The sequence below is a fragment of the Acinonyx jubatus genome, chromosome A1 (genome assembly GCF_027475565.1).
Source record: "Acinonyx jubatus isolate Ajub_Pintada_27869175 chromosome A1, VMU_Ajub_asm_v1.0, whole genome shotgun sequence".
NCBI lineage: Eukaryota > Metazoa > Chordata > Mammalia > Carnivora > Felidae > Acinonyx > Acinonyx jubatus.
The window spans coordinates 72159723-72182312 of NC_069380.1; the positions used below are offsets into that span (position 1 = coordinate 72159723).

Genomic DNA, 22590 nt, shown 5'->3' on the forward strand with positions numbered 1-22590 from the left:
AAAGCTTCCACTTATTGCATACAATAAAATACATTCATTAAGGAATCTGAGCAATGACATTTATTTTCCCTCTGTAAATATACCTGATATCTTTTACACATAACCCCAGATACACACGGACACACACACAGATTTTGTTCATTTATAGGGAAAATAATTGCTATATAATGGAGAAACAGCTGTGCTGGTTATTTTTTTCCGATTGATTCTGATACTACAAATTATCCGTGGTATTGTACTCTAGATTTATTTGACCACTGGCATTTTTATGAATGCCCATGTTTATCGAGTCCTCAACCATCATAAGCAAACTTTAATGGCTTTTCATTCAGTGCCGATGGGGCCCTAGGAGTGAGTATCAGTGCACCAGGAGGAGCCATTGCTTCTGTCCCTAACTGGACATTGAGAGGAACTCAGCTAATGAATGGGACATCCATGTCTTCTCCTAATGCGTGTGGAGGCATCGCCCTGATACTTTCTGGTAAGGACGTTGCTTAGTGCTCTGCTCGGTCTGACTTGGTACTGTTTCTAAATTCCAGTAAAGTGATGGTGATCTTAAGTCTATAGCATAATATGAAGTCAGGTATTAGCCATAAAAAATAATTGAACAAATTTACCTTTTTGCAGACAGATGTTTGTGTTTTCTGAAGTTCTCGTGGTGAGAAATTGTGTAGAATTGGTAATGTTCTGGCCCAAAGTAAAGTTTAAGGTGGAGAAAAATTATGTGATTATAATTATTTAAATGTGCGTTTGTTCATTCAACAAATATATTTATTGGCTGTTAATGACCATTGAGCATTATTATGGCTCAAAAGTACTTGCCCCTGTGGAGTTTATATTACAGCTGTGGGAGACAGACTATAAACAGAATTACCAGTAGTTTATCTTATGTGTTAAAAGGTAATGAATATTGCCGTGGAGATAAGTAAAGTGGGAAGGGTGGTAGGAGTCCCTGGGGTGGTGTTCAGAGGCTCACAGGATTAATTGGGTGGCATTGGCATTGACTGGGACTCAGTTGTGGTCATCGGGTTGTTGCAAAGATTCCACTTCAGGAGTGCTCCTCTCATGAAGTCCAAGGACCCTCTGCCCTCATTTCTAGCCCCTTTCAACCACATCAGGTATTTAAGTTTGCTCCATGCTTCCGGTCCTTGCACGTATTATTCTCTCTGCCCAGAACTCCTTTGTGCATGTTTTGGCCTTACAGACTTATGTGCGTTCTGGTAAGATTCGACTCACATCTTCCTTCGCCTGATAGACCTTCACCTTCTCTTGGATTCTCACTGACAAAATTGGCCACTTTCTTGATTTGCTCTGGCAGCAGCATCTTTCCACGTTCTCATCTCCTACAGTATGATAAGCGCATACATGCTTGATGAGCTCTGCGGTTGGCAGGATTGCTGTATTACTTGGGGTTCCTAGGTGGCTTGGTTAAGCGTCCAACTCCGGCTCAGGTCATGCTCTTGTGGTTTGTGAGTGTGAGTCCTGTGTCCGGCTCTGTGCTGACAGCTCAGAGCCTGGAGCCTGCTTCAGATTCTGCTATCTTTCTGTCTCTGCCTCTCCGCTGCTCATGCTCTGTCTGTATCTCTCTCTCTCTCTCTCTCTCTCTCTCTCTCTCTCTCTCTCTCTCTCTCTCTGCAAAATAAATAAACATTAGGGGAAAAAAAAAAAGGAATGCTATATTACTCACCTTTTATCTCTAACAACAATCTTCAACACAAGGCTGACAAATTGGTGACCTCCGTGTCCTTCTCACAGAACAGTCCTTCCCAGCTGGCTACTCCTGGTATCACCCGGGAGGCTGTTAGTATCAGTGCCTGGGATCCAGTCTCAAAGATGCTGAAGTAATTGAGCTGTAGTGAGGCCTCAGCATCTTTTCTCACTTGTTTGTTTTAAGCTCCCTTGGTGTTTGTAACACACAGGGAGGCTGGTGAGTGTTGGTACTGCTGGCGAGCATTGGACCAGCAGTGTTTTAATGAAAGTGTCACCTGAATGCCTTTGGCATCTCCTCTGCAGAGACGGCACTAATGCCACAGCATAATGGGCATCAAGTGATCTTTGTTGAATGACATCTGTGCGTGATGCCAGCAGCTTGAGTCAGACTGTTGTAGTTCAGGTTTTTAAAAAAGATTAAGAAATGGGCACGTTAAAGCCGAGAAATGTGTGTGTTATTGCTGCTGGTGAGGGAAAGAGATTTCAAGTAGCAGACTCTCTAATACTCCTTTTCTTGCTTTTGCTTTGTCATTTCAGGTCTGAAAGCTAATAATGTTAACTACACGGTTCATTCAGTCAGAAGGGCTCTAGAAAACACTGCCGTGAAGGCTGACAATATAGAAGTATTTGCCCAAGGACATGGTATTATTCAGGTAGTGTTGTGTGTGTGAAAAATGGATTGCTAATCAAGATGCAGTCTTAGCTATTACTGGATAATATTTCATATAATAACAGTGATTGAGTTGATCTAATTCTACATTACGTGATCATAATAGTTTCCGAACTGGTAAGCAAACAGGGTATGAAGCAGATTTTGTAGCTAAGACAGATTTGTTGCAGTAAGAGAAATACAGTAGATGTAGGACACACAGGGTAGAAATTCAAAGCGGAGAGGTCGAGGGCAGAAGCTGTCACTATAACGGCGTATGGAGGAGTCCCTAACTTTGGTCACTTGGGAATAGTGATGTGAGTCCAGAGAGTGGAGTGGGGTTGCGGGGGTGGTTAAACTGGTGTTGTGTCTGAAAAGGTAGACTTGTCCTCTTAGGCGAATGTACAGACTAACTTTTGCCTGTACTTTGCTACAACCGAAATCAAGTTGGTGATTTGTTAATATTTTCTTGACCCAACCATTGATATTTTACTTTTTTTTTTTTTAATTAGGTTGATAAAGCCTATGACTACCTCATTCAGAATACGTCATTTGCTAATAAATTAGGTTTCACTGTTACTGTTGGAAATAACCGAGGCATCTACCTCCGAGATCCCGTTCAGGTGGCCGCACCTTCAGATCATGGCGTTGGCATTGAACCTGTATTTCCAGAAAATACCGGTAAGTAATAAATGGACAGTAAGCTGAGGTGCTCACATTTGTGGTTTGAATGAATAGTATCGTACAAGAGAAAGGCCATTTGGGTTAACGTTCTAAAGAGAAAACATGAATTGCCAATATTATTATCTTAAATCTTACATAGTTTAGGGGGATGCGATTGCAGGTAGGGTCCTGATATCATGGCAATTCAGTGAGTCTGGTGACTACAGAGGAAAACAGTAGCCTAGGCCTTCAGTGACCCAGAGTTTTATTAAATTGTGGGCAATAAAGCATCAGGTTCCTTTTCTTTGCCACTTTGACTGCTTGGGTGTAAGACAGAGAGGTTCGGTCAGAGAGTGGGTGGCAGAAGCAGCTAGCCAGAACCACAGCTCTTGGAGGTAGGAACAGAATGGTCACCACTGTATCCTTGGCATCTTCCTTTGGGTCAGATGGCACATAGTCATGAAAACACCCTGTCGTGAGACTGTGGCCACGCGGGTAAAACATGAACGGATCACAGGTGCACTACAGCCTAGGAAGGTCCGGTGGCTGTTATTTAAGCTGTGTTTTAGAAGCCCATGTCCTAGTGCATTTTTACAATTGACTAAACTCATTTGTTAGGTTTTAAGAGAAGGTAGAACTTTTGAAAATGGAAGAAAAGGAAAAAAGTACTAATCTTTAATTTTTGGTCTTTTTAATGCTAGAAAACTCTGAAAAAATATCCCTTCAGCTTCATTTAGCTTTAACTTCAAATTCATCTTGGGTTCAGTGTCCCAGCCATTTGGAACTCATGAATCAGTGTAGACACATAAACATACGTGTGGATCCCAGGGGCTTAAGAGAAGGATTGCATTATACAGAGGTATTGGTGCATCTCCATTTTACTTTCTAAATACTCTTTAAAATGTGTAAAAGTACCTTATGTGGCAGTCTGTTCCCATTGGTCTGAATTAGTTAAGGGTGGGTATGCATGCATTTGTTATTTTGCCATTAATTATGTGACCCGACATCAGAAAAGTGGTGTCCGCTCGTGCTTAAGGCTTTTAAATTTTAATATTAGATTACTTTACTCTGTGAATAGATTTTACCTTTTTTTCTCTTGTAAAGGTTTATGGATACTGAAACTTCCTCTTTTTTTCTAGGTGTGTGGCTATGACATAGCCTCCCCTAACGCAGGTCCTCTGTTCCGAGTTCCAATCACTGCAGTGGTAGCGGCCAAGTAAGTAACGAGTTACTGCAGCTGTTGTTACATGGAACTTTTTTGTGGCTATTTATGGAAATAGTGTGAACTTTTAAAGGATTGATAGACCAGAATCAGGTAACTGGGCTTTAGTTCTGCTTCTTGCTCGAAGTTCAGGGTGGCACATAGTCTTTGTATCGCTTGTTGACTGTGAGAATACCTGGGGACGTCTCACGTGCCCTGCCCCAGCACTGTGCCCGGTCTGATCCATCTGCAGTTGGTGGTATTGTTTCGTCCCTTCACCTGCTGTTTCCAGACTCTTCCCTTCCCATCTTGTCTTTCACCCCAGAACCGAGGAACTCTGATCTGATCGTACCGCTTCCTGTTTAAGATACATTGGTGGCATTCCCAAGGATCAATGCTCTTTAAAACAGCAAACACTGATCCTTCAAAACCAGCATTTCCTATCACCCCATCCACCCAGCTGCACGTTTCCACTCACTGGTGCCGTCGCCCAGGTTTCCTCAGACTGGCATGTTCCTGGTCATCCCCAGGCGAAGGCAGTCCCTTCTGGCTGCCTCATGGCACTTTTTACTTGCCTGCAGTACAGGCTTTAGCCATTATGGTCAATGTTAGTTTACCCCATTGGACTGTGAGCCCGCTGAAGACACAGGGACTGTATCCTACGAGTTCCTGTGTGGAGCCCATTACATAGTATATTCGGAACAAAACAAATTGTTTAGTAGATGAAGTACGAGATCGAGATGGGAATTCTGGAAACAACGGGAAGTTCTCACTTAATGGTTTCTACTGAGTTAGTTACACTGGTAAATATTAAATATGCCCTAGGTCTCGGCCTGTAAGAAACCTAGGATGAGATTCTGGAGATAAAAAGTGACATACACATGGAGAAATTACAGAACGCTTAAATTCTCAGATTTTCCCTGGAAGTCCAGTAGGAAGTTAGACAAAATAATATAGAAGATTCAGGAATTTGCTGAGACATCATCTCCTTCAGGAAGCTTTTCCACGAACCAAGTACCTTTTCTTTCTTTACTGCTAACACTTCCTATCTATCCCAAGTATATTATGTTAAACGTTTTTGGTAGTTTTTCTGTCTCCTCCAGACTGACTAGGGCAAAGGAAAATATTTTATTCAGTGTTGTATTTGAAGCTCCTAACAACAGGACCCCATAGGTATAGTAGGCACTCATTAAATGTTTGTCACACTGACTACAATTTATCCTTAGCATACTCTTTAGGTTTCCATAGTGGGTAATTACATATTTGACTTTTATGTGTCATTGATTTCTTACAAAAATGCTATGAAAGTACTTTTCTTCTTTACTGTGTCATTATAGCATGGCGTATTTTGAAGCTATATAAAGAGGTTTAATACCAGTCTCAGAGCTATAAGACAGTATCGGTGATGAGGCACCTGAGTGGCTTAGTCAGTTAAGCATCCGACTCTTGATTTCCACTCAGGTCATGATATCATGGTTTGTGAGATCTAACCCTTCATCAGGCTCTGCGCTGACAGCCTAGAACCTGCTTGGGATTCTTTTTCCCTCTCTGCCCCTCCCCCGCTCACACACTCTTTCAAAAATAAATAAATAAACTTAAAAAAAAAAAAAGATCATATCAGTGACACAAAACATTACGTTTGATTTTAATATTTAGGACTCACGATAGTTTAGATTCTAGTAATTGGGAAATCCTGTGAATGAAGGATCCATGTATGTGTGTCTTCCAGACAGATTGTAGCAGACAAGTAAATAGAAAAATCACTGTCCTGGGCTATCCAGAGCTTATCACTACTAACATGTTGCAAAAATGAGAATACTGTGCGAACTGTTTTGTAACCAGCTTTTAAATCCCTGTGTTTATTTCCAATGAACTGTGCTTATTTCTAATGTTAAAATCTAGAGTACCGGTGGGCTTATAATATAAAGACATTTTTGTGACAGTGTCACATTTAGCTGTTTATTTTTATTTCCAGAGTAAACGAATCATCACATTATGATCTAGCCTTGACAGATATACATTTTAAACCTGGCCAAATTCGAAGGCATTTTATTGAGGTTCCTGAGGGTGCAACATGGGCTGGTAAGTAACATTTGAGTCCGTCCTGACCATTTACCTTTATGTACGTTCCATCCTTTCTGGGATTGGACCACAGAAAGTTTGTGTATCTCTCTAATATGGGCCTTTCTCCTGACAGTACTACCTCTGACACTCTAGATTTGCTGTTAGATTTAAAACATTAATAAGATCTTGTACTATTTTGCATTGATTCATACATCAAATCATCTAGGCTATTTTAAGATGTTTTAATATTCAAATTTTTAGCTTAGTTGAACATTTTTTATTCTTTGAAGAGACAGGGACAGAGCACGAGCAGGGGAGGGGCAGAGAGAGAGAGAGACACAATCGGAAGGAGTCTCCAGGCTCTGAGCTGTCAGCACAGAGCCCAACGCGGGGCTTGAACCCGCGAACTGTGGGATCATGACCTGAGCTGAAGTCAGACACTCAACTGACTGAGCCACCCAGGGGCCCCTTTTTAACTTAGTTTAGAATAATACTTTGTCTATTAATGATTAGAGTCAGAGCTGTATGGTTGAGAACTCTGGGCTACCGCCCTTATAGGGCCCATGGAATTGTCTTGAGCTCTGATAAAATGTACACTAATAATACTAAAGGAAAATCTATGGTTGATTAGTATCGAATCTGATATCTTTTTAATGGTTAATGCCAGTAATTATAATGCTCTAATTATGATTTGTTCAGGTTGCTATTGAAAACAGGGTTATTTTTATAGGAATTTATTGGATGATCCAGAATGGAAGTAGCTTAGAGCATATAGCAGTCTTAGATCAGCAGTTTGCTGGGGGAGGGCAAGGAAACGGGAAGATGGCGGTCAAGGGTACAGACTTGCACTTACAAGGTGAATAAGTTCAAGGAATCTAATGTCTAACACAGTAACTGTGGTGAACTGTTCTTTATTATGTATTTGAAATTTGCTAAAAGTCAGGTTTGAAATATTTTCACAACCACAAAACAAATTGGTAAGTGTGTGAAGTGATGGGTGTGTTAACTAGCCTTATTGTGATAGCCATTTTACAATATATGTGTGTGTATCAAATCCCCACAGTGTACACCCTAAACTTACACACAATGTCATTTGTCAATAACAAATACACTGTATCTCGGTAAAATGTGGTGGGGGGGGGGGGGCAAAAAACAACAAAACCCAGAAATGTACAACAGATGATTCCTATTTTAAATAATTAGAAATATTGTCCTAACACTAGGTTTTGTATTCTTAGCAATTGATTAGGTTCACAGAGCTCTGTGCCCACTTGACCTTGGGAACCAGAGACTAAGCCTTGCTCTAAGTTTCCTGTATTAGAGTGGGTGTTCATTAGATAAGATGCTGATTCTGCCTCACAGGGATTGTGGCTTTGCCTCCAGCTCAGCCTCAGAATAAAGCTAAGCACATGCAGTTCTGACAGTCATACTTTCTAGAAGCAGACGGGAGGGAGAGACTAGGAAAAGTTGTCAGTGAAGTTGAAGAAATAGATACTAATGGACTTTAGGTATGGTAACAAGTAGAGGTTTCCAAAATTAAAATCCTTTATCAGGAATTGATTGGTCCTCAGCTAAAGCAAGTTTCCTCATAGCAACAGAGGGGAGCAGGGTTTTGTGTAATCGTGTCCATCTGTGGACAGCTTGCTGTTCCATGGTGTTTGGAGTTTGCAGCATGGCGGCTGGTCATTTTAATGCTGTTCTGTTTCTTTTCCGTAGTCGAGTTTTCTACCCTTTTATCTTTATTCATTCTGTTGATTCTTTGTTTTTGAGAAAATCCGCGCATTTCCTTTGAGTATATTATTTTATTGGCAATATGTCGTTTTCTAAAAAGTTGGCATTATTAAAATACTCGTATGTCTTTTTTTAAATCCTATCAGTTTAAAGCTTTGCTTCCCCCCCATCTGACTCTAGAGGTGACTGTGTGTTCGTGCTCTTCTGAGGTGTCGGCCAAGTTTGTTCTCCACGCAGTGCAGCTGGTGAAGCAGAGGGCATATCGAAGTCATGAATTCTATAAGTTCTGTTCCCTTCCGGAAAAAGGGACATTGACTGAAGCTTTTCCTGTCTTAGTAAGTTTCAATTAATAGTTTGAAATCCTAAAATGATGTCTTTTTTTATTTTTGTTGTGGGCCAAACCTAAGTATTTGAATTTGATTTTATAGTTTGTATAGAGCATATTGGGACTGCATATTTTATTGATGCTGAATAAGTAAAGTAGGAAGGTGGGTAGTCTTGGTGGGTTAGTGGAGACCAAGCAGGAGGTAAATATTGTTTGAACTCTTTAATAACTTAGTGAAGAAAAGTGCTGGTCTGCTAGGTTCTGATGCCTTGCAACATGGACCCCGAAGTGGATTGTTTTCCTCGTCACACAGATCATTTCCTCATTTACGTTTTTCTTCATGTTTTCTACTTGTTGCATTATTAATGCCCCGTAGTTAAGAATCCATGAGGCTGTTTTGCTGTAGAGGTGAAGCTGTTGCCGCTTCCCACCCGCAGGGCTGCCGCGTGGCAGAGCCCCTCCTGCGTGGTGTCGTTTGTCCTCTGCAGGAGCCGGTGGTCTTTCTCAGACCTGTTTCCGTAGTGTTTTCAGTTAGTTGTATCATCTTTCCTGGATCTTATGTTTCTGATTACTTTTTCTTGTATGTGTTAGTGTCCTGTGACCCATCTTTAAACTTTCTAACGCACCGAGTACTAGAAAACCTAATTTAAAACTCAGTGCTTCAAATAGTTTTTGCTTTTAATTTTTCTAAGAGAAAGATGTAAATGACCGTAGTTTCATTTTGCTTTGATTGCCAGGCGGCTCTGAGCCTGCAACTCAACTGTGGATATTGAATAGGCCTTGCAAAGCTGAAATACCCCTCTTATCATTGTTCTTATAACTTTTCCTTTGGCCCTAAGTTTTTATTCCAGTTTGTTTTCATCATTGTTTTATTTCATGTACTCTGAAAAGCTGCCTCAGATCTTTTATGACAAGCACTGTAGGATTCTGAGTAAATAAATGTGTATTTAAATACCTATACTCTATCTCTGCAACCATAATCGTCTAACTCCACACATAGCTGTACAAATAGGAAAAGTTTGAAAGCTAGAATTGCTTTAAAACACCTACTATTTATATTGTGTACTTTGAAGGAAAGTGAGAGAAGGGAATTATACATCTCTGATTTTCATCTTTCTTCACAGGGTGGGAAAGCAATTGAGTTTTGCATTGCTCGTTGGTGGGCAAGTCTCAGTGATGTCAATATCGATTACACCGTTTCTTTCCATGGAATAGTGTGTACTGCTCCTCAGTTAAACATTGTAAGTTCCATGTTTCCATCATTTTTAACGTCACTTATTTGCGTTAGGGAAAAATAATCTCACTGGTTGGGTTTAAATGTTAACGTGCAGATTACCTATGGTTCTGGAAATAACGGTAGTCTTTATTCATAGGTGTTTACGAACTGCGTTAGACATGTCTATTTTAGGTCCAAATGTTTAAAAATATGGTTTATTATCAACAAAGTTTGAGAATCTAACTTGATAAATATCCTTTGTAGCATGCGTCGGAAGGAATCAATCGTTTTGATGTTCAGTCCTCCTTGAAGTATGAAGATCTGGCTCCCTGCATAACCTTGAAGAGCTGGGTCCAGACACTGCGGTATCTTTAAATGTTTTAGGGCTACAGATGTTGAGCATCGGTGTGGTGGGGAGTGGGGACATCTCTTACACTCTTTGAAAGGAGTCATCTTCTTAAATCATCTGAGTGCTGGAAATACAAATGCACTTTCTGACTTTCCAGCCTAGGAATCCTGGCAGCCCTCAAGGAGGCAGCCCCAGCAGTAGCTTCCAGCCTTAAATAACATGGAAGTAAAGCTCTGGGTGTGGCCCCTACAGGACCCAGCCTGTGATGTGTGCGTTGCCATCTGCAGTTTGGACAGGAGGGTGCGAGTCAAAACCTGTCTCTACTTCGACAGTGTTAGCAGTTGCCCCAATATTGGGATCTGGTTACGTGTTGACTATGTGTTGACATTTGAAAATGTTTTTGTAACCTCACAAGATTTAAAGTATGTATTGCTGTGGTTCAGTCAGTAGAGAATTCTCTACGTGAATACTATATTAAAATACTATAAAATATACTGAAAATATAATAAGATATACAGAGTTTAGGAATGTTCATTGTCACTTATTGTGACACGTCATAGATTTTGTTGATTATAGTTTCATTGGTCTCAGTGAATGAACTCTTAAATCAGTTACACATTTGTCTAATTACAGACCACTGAGTGCAAAAACAAAACCTTTAGGATCAAGAGATGTTTTGCCAAATAATCGTCAGCTTTATGAGATGATCCTGACCTATAACTTTCATCAAGTAAGTGTTTATATAATGAAGTATAACCTTAAAATGAACTTCTGGGTTTTGTTCATGAATCATAAAGTCAAAAATGGAAGGACAAGGGATTGTGTGTGTGTGCGTGTGTGTATCAAAGAGTCAAGTAATTAACTGTGGTTAATTTGGAATTATTCTTTGGAAAGTAATGATTTGTAACGATCTAAGTCCCATTTGGGTCTGAAGTCATAAACTCTAATTTAGTGGTAACTTTGCCTTTGAACCTTAGTGTTTGTAATCACTGATAACTGTTCAGTGGTTAGACGTCTCATCAATGCCAGATGCCTTCTGATTATGGCAGATGGCCTGACTGCTTTCTCTGAAGCATACATTAAAACCATGAGAAGTCGGAATAATTCTTGGGTTGAATGAGTAGTAAAAGGTAGTTGAGACTAGTGTAAATGTGGGATCTGAGAATTTATGTAGTACCAGTAAGATTTCAGCAGAATGCTTATTGGAACATAATATGAATTTGGTTTTAGTGTTTAGGAGATGATTGATTTCGGTGAATTGTCAAATTTCAGTTTTATCAAGTAATTAGAGGTCCTGAAGGATACATAGTATATTCCATTAATGCATACAAATAGCTGGGTTTGTATTTTTAAAAGCTCGTAAAGGAGAAATATTTTTTATTACTGCCAAAATATTGGATGTTCTGCATTTTAAAAATCGGTTACCAAAAGGAAATGTTTTTAATACTTTTTTTTTTTACTTTTTTTTTTTTATTGTCTATTTATTTTTGAGAGAGAGAGCACAGAAGAGGGGCAGAGAGAGAGGGAGACACAGAATCCGAAGCAGGCTCCAGGCTCCAGGCTCCGAGCTGTCAGCACAGAGCCCAACGCGGGGCTCGAGCTCACAAACTGAGATCATGACCTGAGCCGAAGTCGGACGCTTAACCGACTGAGCCACCCAGGCGCCCTGTTTTTAATACTTTTAATGTAAAAATCTCATCAATAACAGTTTTGCCGATCTACATCAGAAATCACGTAAATCATGTCAAGTAATCATTCGTATTTTTTTTGTAGCCCAAGAGTGGGGAAGTAACTCCAAGCTGCCCACTACTTTGTGAACTATTGTATGAATCAGAATTTGACAGCCAACTGTGGATTGTATTTGACCAGAACAAAAGACAAATGGGTTCGGGAGATGCCTATCCACATCAGGTATGAAATCAGTAGTGATTTTTAGAATTAACAGAGGCTGTTTCCTGAGATAATGAATTTCTGATTTCTTGTTTATGGTAATTTTTGTTTTTCTGTTTTGTTTTTTTAATCATATAGTTTTGTATTTACTTCTTTGACATACCAGTCGAAGCTCAGTTAGTTGTCTTGTATAAAATAGACTGTGACAACCTCTCAGCCATGTAAAGTCAGCTGATTCAAGTTTTGGGGTAGAGGAGGGCACGGGTGATGCCTGCAGACGCTGGCCGGCATAGCTTTTTATTTTAAGTATTTCTCCTTCCTTCCCACTGCTTCCACCCATCTGAAGGCTGAAAGTGGATCATCTAAGGTCATATGAGCATCTTGAAATGATCCCAGGTCTGAACTTGGTGAAAAGCACTACAGCAGTGTCTTCAGTTTACTAGAACTTTGACATTCATTTCTTCCTGACATGGCTATTTACTCAGCACTTACTGTATGCCAAGCACTGTGCTTGGTACGATTGTCTCAAGGGGAAAAAATCTTTTATTCAAACAGTTTGTAGAAATTTCATCCGATTAAAATATCGTTACCAAGAAATGAGGTATTTCCTGTAACATCTATAATCTTATGCCAGATAATGAAAATAATTTGCGCAGGTTTTTTTCAATTCACTAGTCAGGAAATGATTTCCTTTTTCTCAAAGCAATCCCAGCGCCGCCCCCCCCCACCTCCTCAGTACAGACTGGGTTACACGGTGCCATTACTTTATTGTTTACAATCTCCTCGAGAGAAAGTGCCAATGCAGGATATGGCGTTCCACGCTCCTGAACAGGCTGACTGGGTGAAACGTAGTGGATTTGTACTCCTCGATCTCTGCTGGCTCCCTGTTCTCCCTGCTTGGGATAAAGAGGTGCGGTGTTCTGGCTGCAAGATAAAGACGACCCGCTGTGTACGCACACACGTGCACGTTATTGGTCTTAGATATTATACAGCACCTCAGTTTTGCTAGGTTTGGTGGCGTTTTATCCATGTTCTAAAGACTCACAAACTAGAAAATCATGGCTCTCGTCAGTCTTGAGCAGACACTGGTGTAGCTGAGAGAATGGGCATAGCCTGTTGTCATGGCAAAGTGAGGGCTTGGGAGGCATTCCCGCCCGCAGCTCCCTTACCCTTTAGTCTGCACGTGGCCGTGGACGGGTCACATGGTGCTCTCAGCCCTGGTGTGCAGGCCAAGTGTGTGCATGCTCTGTGTGTGCTGATTGTTCCTGCTTATTCTCTTACTCTGAGTTCCATTTACTTGGCTAACCCATACTTTTCCCAATGTTCTTTGTCTTTTTTTAGTATTCTTTGAAACTGGAAAAAGGAGATTATACAATTCGACTACAGATCCGTCATGAGCAGATCAGTGATTTGGAACGTCTTAAAGATCTTCCATTTATTGTTTCTCATAGGTTGTCTAATACCTTGAGCTTAGATATTCATGAAAATCATAGCCTTGCACTTCTAGGAAAGAAGAAATCAAGTAATTTGACATTACCACCCAAATATAATCAACCATTCTTTGTTACTTCCTTACCCGATGACAAGTAAGTGGCAGCGTTGCTTACAGTTAATGTCTGTCCTAAATACTGTACTGTTTTTATGTGAGTTCATTACATTGGGCTAAATTTACAGTATATTGTCACATACTGTTTTAGACTAAGATGATTTCTCCCTTTGATTTTTGAAATCTGAGCTATGGGAATTATTTCAGATTACAGTTGTTTTGATGGTTTACTCCGATTACCTTTGTGAGACTTTTTCTTTAGTTCCTTTTTTTTCTCTTTTAAACTTTTGTATTAGAATACCTAAAGGGGCAGGACCTGGATGCTACCTTGCAGGATCCTTAACATTATCAAAGACTGAACTTGGAAAGAAAGCTGTAAGTATCCATTTTTTTTAATACTGAAATTACCCATTCCAAAATTTCCATTTCTTTGAAAGATGGGAATTAATCCCACACTTTAGAATGGGTAAAAGAGAAAAAAGAGAAGATCTCCTTGGGGGGGGGAGGGGAATTGGTAGTTTTTTTCCCAAATTACTGGAAAAGTCAATTAATACTTGATTATATTTTAAAATACTTAGTATTCTTTTTCCTAAGCCTAAGTGCTCGGGTTCAGAACTGACCCTACGTTGCATGGCTAATACACTTGAATTTCCTGTGACTCATGTAGGTTAAACTTGGCTTAAGTGAATGGGACGTTTAAAATTAGAACATTTTATATGATCTTAACTGACATAATATTGTGGATCTAGAAATAAGTCAGATCTTCTAGGGTTACTTTGAGAAAACAGAATGATTATTTCTAATGAACAGTATTTTTTTTTCACTAGTACACACCTTTCTTTCTTGGAATTTTGCATAATTGTGTAGATAATTACAAGATACTTCTTTTGGCATTGCCTTTATAGTTTCAAAATTATGTTATTAAAGACATACTTCTGGTTGTTACATTTTAGAGATAAATGTTACAATTTGATAGGTACCTGTTTTAACTTTTCCATCTGTTTTCATTACAAATTTATTATCTATATGGGTCTGTCACCTTCTGTCATTATGTTAGCTCAGTGCCAGTGAAAGTTGTCATTCTTACAGTTTTGCTTTTCTCCCTAGCATTAGTTCTTTAATAGTAGCCCCTACCACCTGACACTGGAGTCTATAAATGCCGTTACCAAAATGAATAGATCTCATGCATCTTAACAAGTATACTTAAACTTCTTGCCACTGTTGAACCAAAGGTCACTTATCACTGTCACAGAAGCATAATTCAGGAATTTTGTGCTTTGAAAAACTCATTTGCCCTGATATTTCTTGAGTCTCATTTCAGTGGATACTGCAGTTGACCCATGAACAACACAGGTTTGAACTGCACGGGTCAAATTCTCTGTGGGTGTTTTGTTTTGTTACGTTACTAAATACAGTTCAATCCTGTATTTTCTCTTCCTTATGATTTTCCCAGTAACATTTTCTTTTCTCTAGCTTACGTTAATGTAAGAATATACACAAAATGATATGTTACTTGTTTCTGTTATCATTAAGGCTTCCAGTCAACAGGAGGCTGTTCGTAGTTAAGTTCTGGGGGGAGTCAGAAGTTATACAAGGGTTTTTGACTGGTGGGGGGTTGGTGCCCCCAGCCCCCTGTCGTTCAAGGGTCAACTGTACTTTTTTATGTATACACTTGAGTGTCATTTGAAGAGAATCAGTAGTCACTGACATTGGAATTCATAGATGCAGATTTAAGAAGTCCTAGCGCAGTCTTTTCTTGTGGGCCTCGCTTCCTGGACAGCAGGGCTGTTTCCACTGTGGGGCTCCCCAGATGGGGAGACTGGGATGCTCACCCAGATAACTCTTCTCAGACATCTGCTTCCTTGGAAAACCATTGTTATTAAAAATGCACTTTTAGCAGTTCAGAGAGATATAGTACTTCCTGGCTACATCCTTTCAGAGGCAGTTGTGAAATTAAATGATAAAAGTGTGGGATTAACTGTATTTACTACTTACGAGGTAATTACTTGAGGGGTCGATGGTTCTGAAAGAGAGCAAAAACCTAAAGGTGCAGAGTTCATATACTCGTAGCACATTATTTATACTCTTACCTCCCTAGTCGCGTTGCTCGCCGGTGTGGTAGTTGGGAAGGTGACTGCTGTTACACTTCTGCCTTTCATGGTCACCTTGAATGAGGATGCCTGGGCGTGTGTGATTGTGATGTCCTTGAAATCAGACTCTGGACCTTCCACTAAATTTAATGTTTTTCAAGAGTGTTTTGATAACTAATGGATTTTGCTGTCCTCAATTTTTTGAATACAGAGTTGAAAAACATTTGCCCTTAGGAGTAACGTATTGGAGTGCGTTTTTATTAAAATGAGAGTGGCAGTGCTGCTTTCTTGAAAAGCCTGCCTTTGTGATCGTAGACCTGACCCTTCTAAGCACTGTGACACATGCAGGTGAGACGTAAACCGGAAGACAATTAGACCGAGGTGGTGTCTCCATCCTGTGTAGACTGTGCATGTTTTCTTACAGAATGTCGTTCTAACTCCCAGGGGCAGTCTGCAGCAAAACGACAAGGAAAATTTAAAAAGGTACTGATTGTCAGTTCTTAAAAAAGATGTCTTAAAGCCTTATTTGCGTATTAATTAAACTTTTTTTCTGTCACTACTGTAATCTTTTTTAAAACAAATCTGTCCCTTAGTTTCCTTTCTTTAAGTTCTGCGACGTAGTGCTTTTAGCTTATCAGTGTTGACATACTACTTTCCTGAAGTTTTCTTTCCTGCCACCAGTTGCTGGAAGACCCCTGTTTTATATGTGTGTAGAAAAAAAATTAGTGCTATTCATTTCTTAACTACAGATATGATACCAAATGGTCATATTTGAAATTTGCATATCTAAAATCCTACAGAGAAATGAATGTAATTGTTTTTTGTAGTTATATAAGCCAAAACAATTATTTTTAAAGTCTAAAAACATTCTTAAATTAGATTTGATCATTAAAATATTAAGGTATTTGAAAAAAAAAAAAAAGTGTATTCCCTGCTCTGGTGTCGTCTTAGTTCTGGAAGAACAGACACAGAGCAGTGGGCAGGAGGAATGGAAATACGGACCATCAACCCAAAATTAAAACTTATGCTAAGAGCACGAGCAGGTTTAAGACCATAACTTGTGTGTGACTGATCGACTTCCCTGCAACTTATTAGACAATGTCTGATTGACTGCTGGAGCCAAATTGAACTCAAAAAAGGCAGAATTCAACTTGGGGTATACTTAGAGAAAGGGATGTAGGTATTCAGTGAGCTCTCTGATGAAGACCTACTGGCCTCAGTCAGCATTTTCATGATTTCTCATGTTCAGGCAGGAAGCATTGCACGGAGAATTTGTATTTTAAGATATAAACAAAAGATAACACTGTTTCTTAATTCATAGTGATGTGAAACGGAATCACCATTTTAGAACAGGTACAATTCTTTCATTTAAAAAGACTTATGAAATGTATATGTTATTATGCAATGGTAAACACTTTGTCCAAACGAAACGCCCCACTGGGAATCATCTTTCCGGATAGAGGACTGTCTACTTCACTGTAGACCAGTATTTCTAGCTGAGATCTTGACCCATGTGTGGGCCATGTACATTCATTTAATGACGTAGCCAGCTTCAAAATGAAAACAGAATAAAGTAAGAAGTGCCGTTCATTAGACTCCTAAAATGAGTTTCTTTTTATCTATAGATTGTTTATCTTTGGGTCGTCCTGAAAATGGCTTGAGAGCCACTACTTCAAAAAATGAGAAAAAGGTCTTCTAGAAGCCCATTAAAAATAGAAGGTGCTTATCACAGAGGCATAGCTGGGATTTTTTTCTATTGTATATTTTGGTTGCTCTTCTGGGAGTTTTGGTGGATTTTGTTTGGATTCGGTTGTGTAAGGAAACCATTAAATGAGTAAGAAGGTTATTATTACTTGGTTAGGAAAGCTTTATATAAAGGATGTGGTAGCTAGAGTTGCCTCTTCCCATTTCTCCCTGTCTTCAGGGCAAATACGTGTGAAGCTCTTATTTTAAAAATAATCATTATTATAGTTTTATAGTCCCATTACCAAAAAGATGTATATGTTAATTTATTGCCTGAACAAAATACCAGCTAGCTTTTGATGCATAGCCCTCAGTGTATAGTTCCTCTGTATTTCAGTGACTTTTGATTTGAAAATCTAGGTTACCTTTTTTAAGTTCATTGTCGTATGAAAGAATATGGTTACTTTCAACAGATGATAAATAACATTCAAATATGATACTAATTTTAAAATAGCTAGTTTGTGTGAAGGCATTAAAGTTTTGAGTTTAGCCATTAATAATCTAAGAAGAAAATTATAATTTTTGAACCAAAATTTAAATGGCAGTTATGTTGCCCAAAGAATAATTATCGGTTTTGCAGGTCGATTGGACTTTCTAAAGGAAATGGTTCATTTCAGACACTGTCAGAGTACTTGGTGAATAGCTGAAATGGATGTTTTTTTTTTAAAAAATTGTTAAGTATCAACTATAGAGAACTTTAGCATTTCTGCTCTGAAGATTCATCTTGCCTACCTTTTTAAATCATAATCAAGATTTCTCAAGATTTAATGGCACAAAATGATTTCTATTAAACTGACCCTGTACTAAGTCCTTGAGAAGTGAGTTAAAAAAATATTGACAAAAAGAACAAGTGAACATGATAAAACAAAAAATAACTCAATTTTTCTGTTGATTAGGAATTAAAACTACCATGTTCATAATTTTTAGTAATAAAAAATTACTGCCCCAAAGTATTTTATAGGATTTTACTAACACTTAAAATATCTAATTTGACATATTTAATATTTAATAATTAAAATGCTGATCACAAAAGCTTGATTTCCCCCCACTTCAAGGTCATTCATCATAAATTCTCCGTCTCGTGCTTTTACTGATAGTTTATGGTTGCCATGGTACCCCATTTCTTCCTATTTATAGATCTTTGTTAGAGTTTGTTGTTTAATTGTACATTAAGTTAATGGGTTGCTCATTTTAAATTCAATTCTGTTTTCTCTCTTCTGTACTAAAATGTAATAGCAAATGCCTTACCTTTGAGCTTCAGAGGAGGAATTGCCTCACAGCAGAGACTCCTTTCCATCCTGACAGTTGCCCCTGTCCCTAATCAGGCAAGGAGGAGGGGATCTAAGGGAGGCTCACATTAGAGTAGAGTCAACACGGCCAACAAGGTTGCCTCCTGCAGGCAAGTGTCCACATTCTAGTGCAGTGGGTTCCAAAGAGGATAGGACTGTAGTCAGAGGGTCAGCATTTGAGGCTGTCTCTGCCCCTTAACTCTTCAGTGGATTGTCTGTGCTGCGCGGATGACACTGAGTGAGTGATCCTTTCCCAGAAGAACCTGATGGTTAATTAGCAACTCAGATTTTGCAGATGCTTGAACTCGGCTTTGCCCGGGCAGTGCCCACTTAGGAAGGCGACCTCAGGAGGAGGGGGGAAGGATGGGTAGCAGGGTCCTGAGGAGCTGGCCCAAGCAGAACCCCTGCTTCTTTTCCCCCGTCTCACTCTGCACACGCGACCTTGGCTCGCCAGTGCTGGCTCCCAGCCTCCGAGCGGGGCCCTGAGATGGCTGCAGGTGGATGTGTGTGGTTCCGTCCTCCCAGTGGTCCTAGCGGGCTTCAGACAGGTCCTGTCGAAGTGTGGCTCCCGTTTGACGTCGGAATGCTGTCAGAACTGCAGCAGTAGTTGCTTATAAAATTTAATTGTGAGAATTGCTAACGTGGGGATATCCGTGTTGTATTTACACCTGAAAATCCTATTTGGGGGACCGTGGGGGCTTGCAATACTATTTTCTTTGACTTAACCCGTGTAAAGTTTTTTTCTGAGATTACTGTGATTAGGGGAGTAAAAGTCTTCTTGATAACATAATTTTTTCAGTTTTAGAAACTTTGTTAATTAAAACAAATAAAAGGTTTGAATTTAGCAGCGTTTTTAATATAAACCTGAAGATAGAGTTGGAGAAGTTGACCTAATAAATAATGACTTAATTAAGGGCACCTGGTTATTGTGCCAGAAACAGATCAGCCGGTGTAATATGGGGTTTGATTTCCCAGATAATGCATTAGTTTCCATCAGTAAAGACTTCTGTGCTTTCATAGAATAGAGGGAAATAGCTGTAATTAGAATTACATTGCTCTCTTCCAAGCGAAGCTTCTCGAACCATCTGTGCCTGTTTACTTCCCACTCTGTCTGCATCTCTCCCAGGCAGCCCTTATCCCCCGCTGTCCATGGAAACAGCTACTCTCTTGTCATCTCTTGCCGTGGTAGCAGCCACTGCTGCCGTTTGGTGCTTCGGGGTTCTGTGGCAGGCCCCGCCCCAGCTACAGGCCCTGGTTGACCACTCCTCTCTGCCCGCTTGTCCTCACAGCCCCTCTGGGGCCCGTCTCCCTCACTCCCAAGCATCTTTGAAACCGTAGAATGCTTTGGATCAAGGCCTGGGCTTCCTCTTCCCCTCCCTCAGCCCTGCTCAGTCTTATTTGTCCCCAACTTGCAACCCCATCAACACCACTGTCAATTCTGCATCATGGATTTCTAATCCATCCGCTTCTTCCTCTTCTACAGCCTCTTCTTCACATCAGGGCGGTGCTGGGAATTCTAGCTTTGCTCCCTAACTTGTCTCCCTCCTTCTTGACTTCGGCCATCTATCATCCATTCTCCAAATAGTATGAAGAGCTATTAAAAACAAACCAACATTTTTCATCTGTGTCGGATCCAAAGTCATTAAACAAAGAGCAGAAAGAAGTCTTTAATCATGCCACTGCCTTGCCTACAGCTGTCCTGTAGGCTTCCTCTTGCATTTAGAATAAAATCTGTATTTTTGTGCCATATTCCATCAGCCCCACTTACTATGGTTGCTGCCCATTTGCTCTTGCTGTGTCCACAAGCTCGGGTTTTTATACATCCTCCTCTTCTGTCTTCAGACTCTTCTCCTTCTCCTCGTTTGGGTCGGTTAGGTTCATTGAGGCTCTTCCATTTAGGTCATGTGGGTTGACTTAGACGGGGTAGTCCCTGTTCCAGCACAACTGTGTCTGTGCTGTTCCCCCACGGTACTGAGCAGCTGCTCTCTGTCCCTGCATTCTGTTCCATTTTCTTCCTATCATGTGGGATTAGCCGAAACTATTCATTACTTGTATGTTGTCTGTCTTGCCCCTCTGGGATGTGTTCCCCAAGGGCAAGGAAGGGCCTTGTCTGCTTTTTCTTCACCTTGTAGAGCCTCACAGGGCCTCAATAAGTCCTGTCGATTGAATGAAAAAAGAAAATTTTTCTTTAAATTTTCTTAGAAAAGAGGGTCTTTTTTAAAATTCTAAGTTATTTCCTTCCCTTCTCAGGTATAAGATGTGAAAGGTCAGTAGACTTTCATAATTAGTACTTTTTGTAATTAGTCTGTTAGGTAAAACTAAGAATACAAAAACACTCAAATGGAGGAAAGTTTGTTCTTACCTCCTTTATTTTCTTAAAGATTTTTAAGTAATCTATGCACCCAGCATGGGACTCGAACTCACAACCCCAAGATCAACAGTTGCACGCTCCACAGACTGAACCAGCCAAGTGTCCTTTACCTCCTTTATTTTAGAGGAGATTTAGAAGCAACAGTACTTTAAAGTTTGAGAGAAAATTCCTTTGGTCACAGATTGGATTTTGTTTTTGAGTTTTTTTGAGGGAGGGAGAGAATCCCAAGCAGGCTCCACACTGAGCACAGAGCCCAACATGGGGTGCAGTCCCACGAACCGTGAGATCATGACCTAAGCCGAAACCAAGAGTCATGATGCTTAACCAACTGAGCCACCCAGGAGCCCCACAGATTGGAAATGTTTATGTATTGTGGCCCTTAGGGTCTGGAATATAATGTAGTACAACTCAGTGCAGCCTGTGTTATGTGATATTCAGGTACTGAAGATGATTGTAATTATGTAAAATGAAGCATGTTAATCTGAGACTCTTTCCACATTCATAGGATGTGATCCCTGTTCATTACTACCTAATATCTCCGCCAACAAAGACTAAGAATGGCGGCAAAGATAAAGAAAAAGAGTCAGAAAAAGAGAAAGACTTGAAAGAAGAGTTTACTGAAGCATTACGAGATCTTAAAATTCAGTGGATGACAAAGTAAGTTTTTAATGGATTTTGATCCTCTGTTTACTTATTTTTCCGGTTACGACAGTGTCACGTACAGGTTCATAGGCCATATTCAGGAATGTTAACAGTGGGTGGAAGGGTTAAACGTGCTTTTATTTTAATCACTTAATTTTGATTTGCTCTCAGAAGAGAATTTTATTAGGATGTGTGAAGAAAATAAAAACCACTTTTTTGCCTACTCTCCAGGGATGGTGGTTGTCCTATCATTATTTTCTCTGTATTTACACATGTAGCAGTATGAATGATGTTGTGTCCTAGTTTTCCAGTGACTGTTTGATGATGAGCATTTCTTGGGTCATTTGATAGTCCTTTAAAATACCATTTTTGATGACCACGTAGGAGGTGGTCCTGTTGATGAAATGTAACCTACTTAAGTACTCTATTTGGCATATACTTTGGCATATACATTTATAGTTTTTCTCCATAATGCTGTGCCGGACATTTTTATACATACAGTGTTTTAAAATAATCCATTAAGAGCATCTGGGTGTCTCAGTCAGTTAAGCGTCCAACTTCAGCTCAGGTCATGATCTCATAGTTCATGGGATTGAGCCCCAGGTTGGGCTATGCGCTGACAGCATGGAGCCTGCTTAGGATTACTCTCTCACCGTCTCTCTCTCCCTCTCTGCCCTTCCCCGAAATCAAGAGTCAGACGCTTAACCCACTGAGCCACCCAGGTGACCCTGGATCATTCTTAAAGGTCATAGGTCATAGGTGCAGAGCCATATTCCCCAAAGTGTCTCCTCTGTCAGCGCAATTGTGATGTGGAGCTCTGACTCACAAACTGCAAGATCATGACCTGAGCCAGAATCAAGAATCGGACGCTTAATTAACTGAGCCACCCAGGCGCCCCTCTTATTGAACTCTTAATTGAAATAATTTTCAATTTGATTTGCTTCTCTGGGGTTTTTTATATTTGTTTTTTATTTATTTTTGTTTTTTATTTATACTCCCGGCAAATAATGATAATCCTTGTCAGTGATTACATTTCAGATTGATGCCTTCCTTATGTTATGGATTGGGACTTCAAAATAATGTTAAATAATAGAGAAGACAAATTGTTTTC

General features: G+C 39.9%; 1 protein-coding gene across 8 annotated transcripts in view; it reads left to right on the forward strand.

The window, feature by feature from the left end:
• The window catches only part of TPP2 (tripeptidyl peptidase 2), a 67500-nt gene that overhangs the window by 34327 nt on the left and 10583 nt on the right, over nucleotides 1–22590 (forward strand). For 5 of the 8 annotated variants that reach the window (XM_027065188.2, XM_027065190.2, XM_027065193.2 and 2 more), the window contains exons 11-25: nucleotides 333–481; nucleotides 2248–2363; nucleotides 2872–3040; nucleotides 3724–3881; nucleotides 4162–4238; nucleotides 6199–6305; nucleotides 8199–8353; nucleotides 9468–9584; nucleotides 9824–9924; nucleotides 10542–10638; nucleotides 11682–11819; nucleotides 13140–13384; nucleotides 13641–13719; nucleotides 15879–15917; nucleotides 21343–21494. In XM_027065188.2, coding sequence (XP_026920989.1) covers nucleotides 333–481; nucleotides 2248–2363; nucleotides 2872–3040; nucleotides 3724–3881; nucleotides 4162–4238; nucleotides 6199–6305; nucleotides 8199–8353; nucleotides 9468–9584; nucleotides 9824–9924; nucleotides 10542–10638; nucleotides 11682–11819; nucleotides 13140–13384; nucleotides 13641–13719; nucleotides 15879–15917; nucleotides 21343–21494 — 1899 coding nt within the window. Of the gene's footprint in view, nucleotides 1–332; nucleotides 482–2247; nucleotides 2364–2871; nucleotides 3041–3723; nucleotides 3882–4161; nucleotides 4239–6198; nucleotides 6306–8198; nucleotides 8354–9467; nucleotides 9585–9823; nucleotides 9925–10541; nucleotides 10639–11681; nucleotides 11820–13139; nucleotides 13385–13640; nucleotides 13720–15858; nucleotides 15918–17059; nucleotides 17100–21342; nucleotides 21495–22590 lie in introns of those variants that run through there. The other 3 variants (XM_027065189.2, XM_027065192.2, XM_053217733.1) reach the window with 2 other exon arrangements.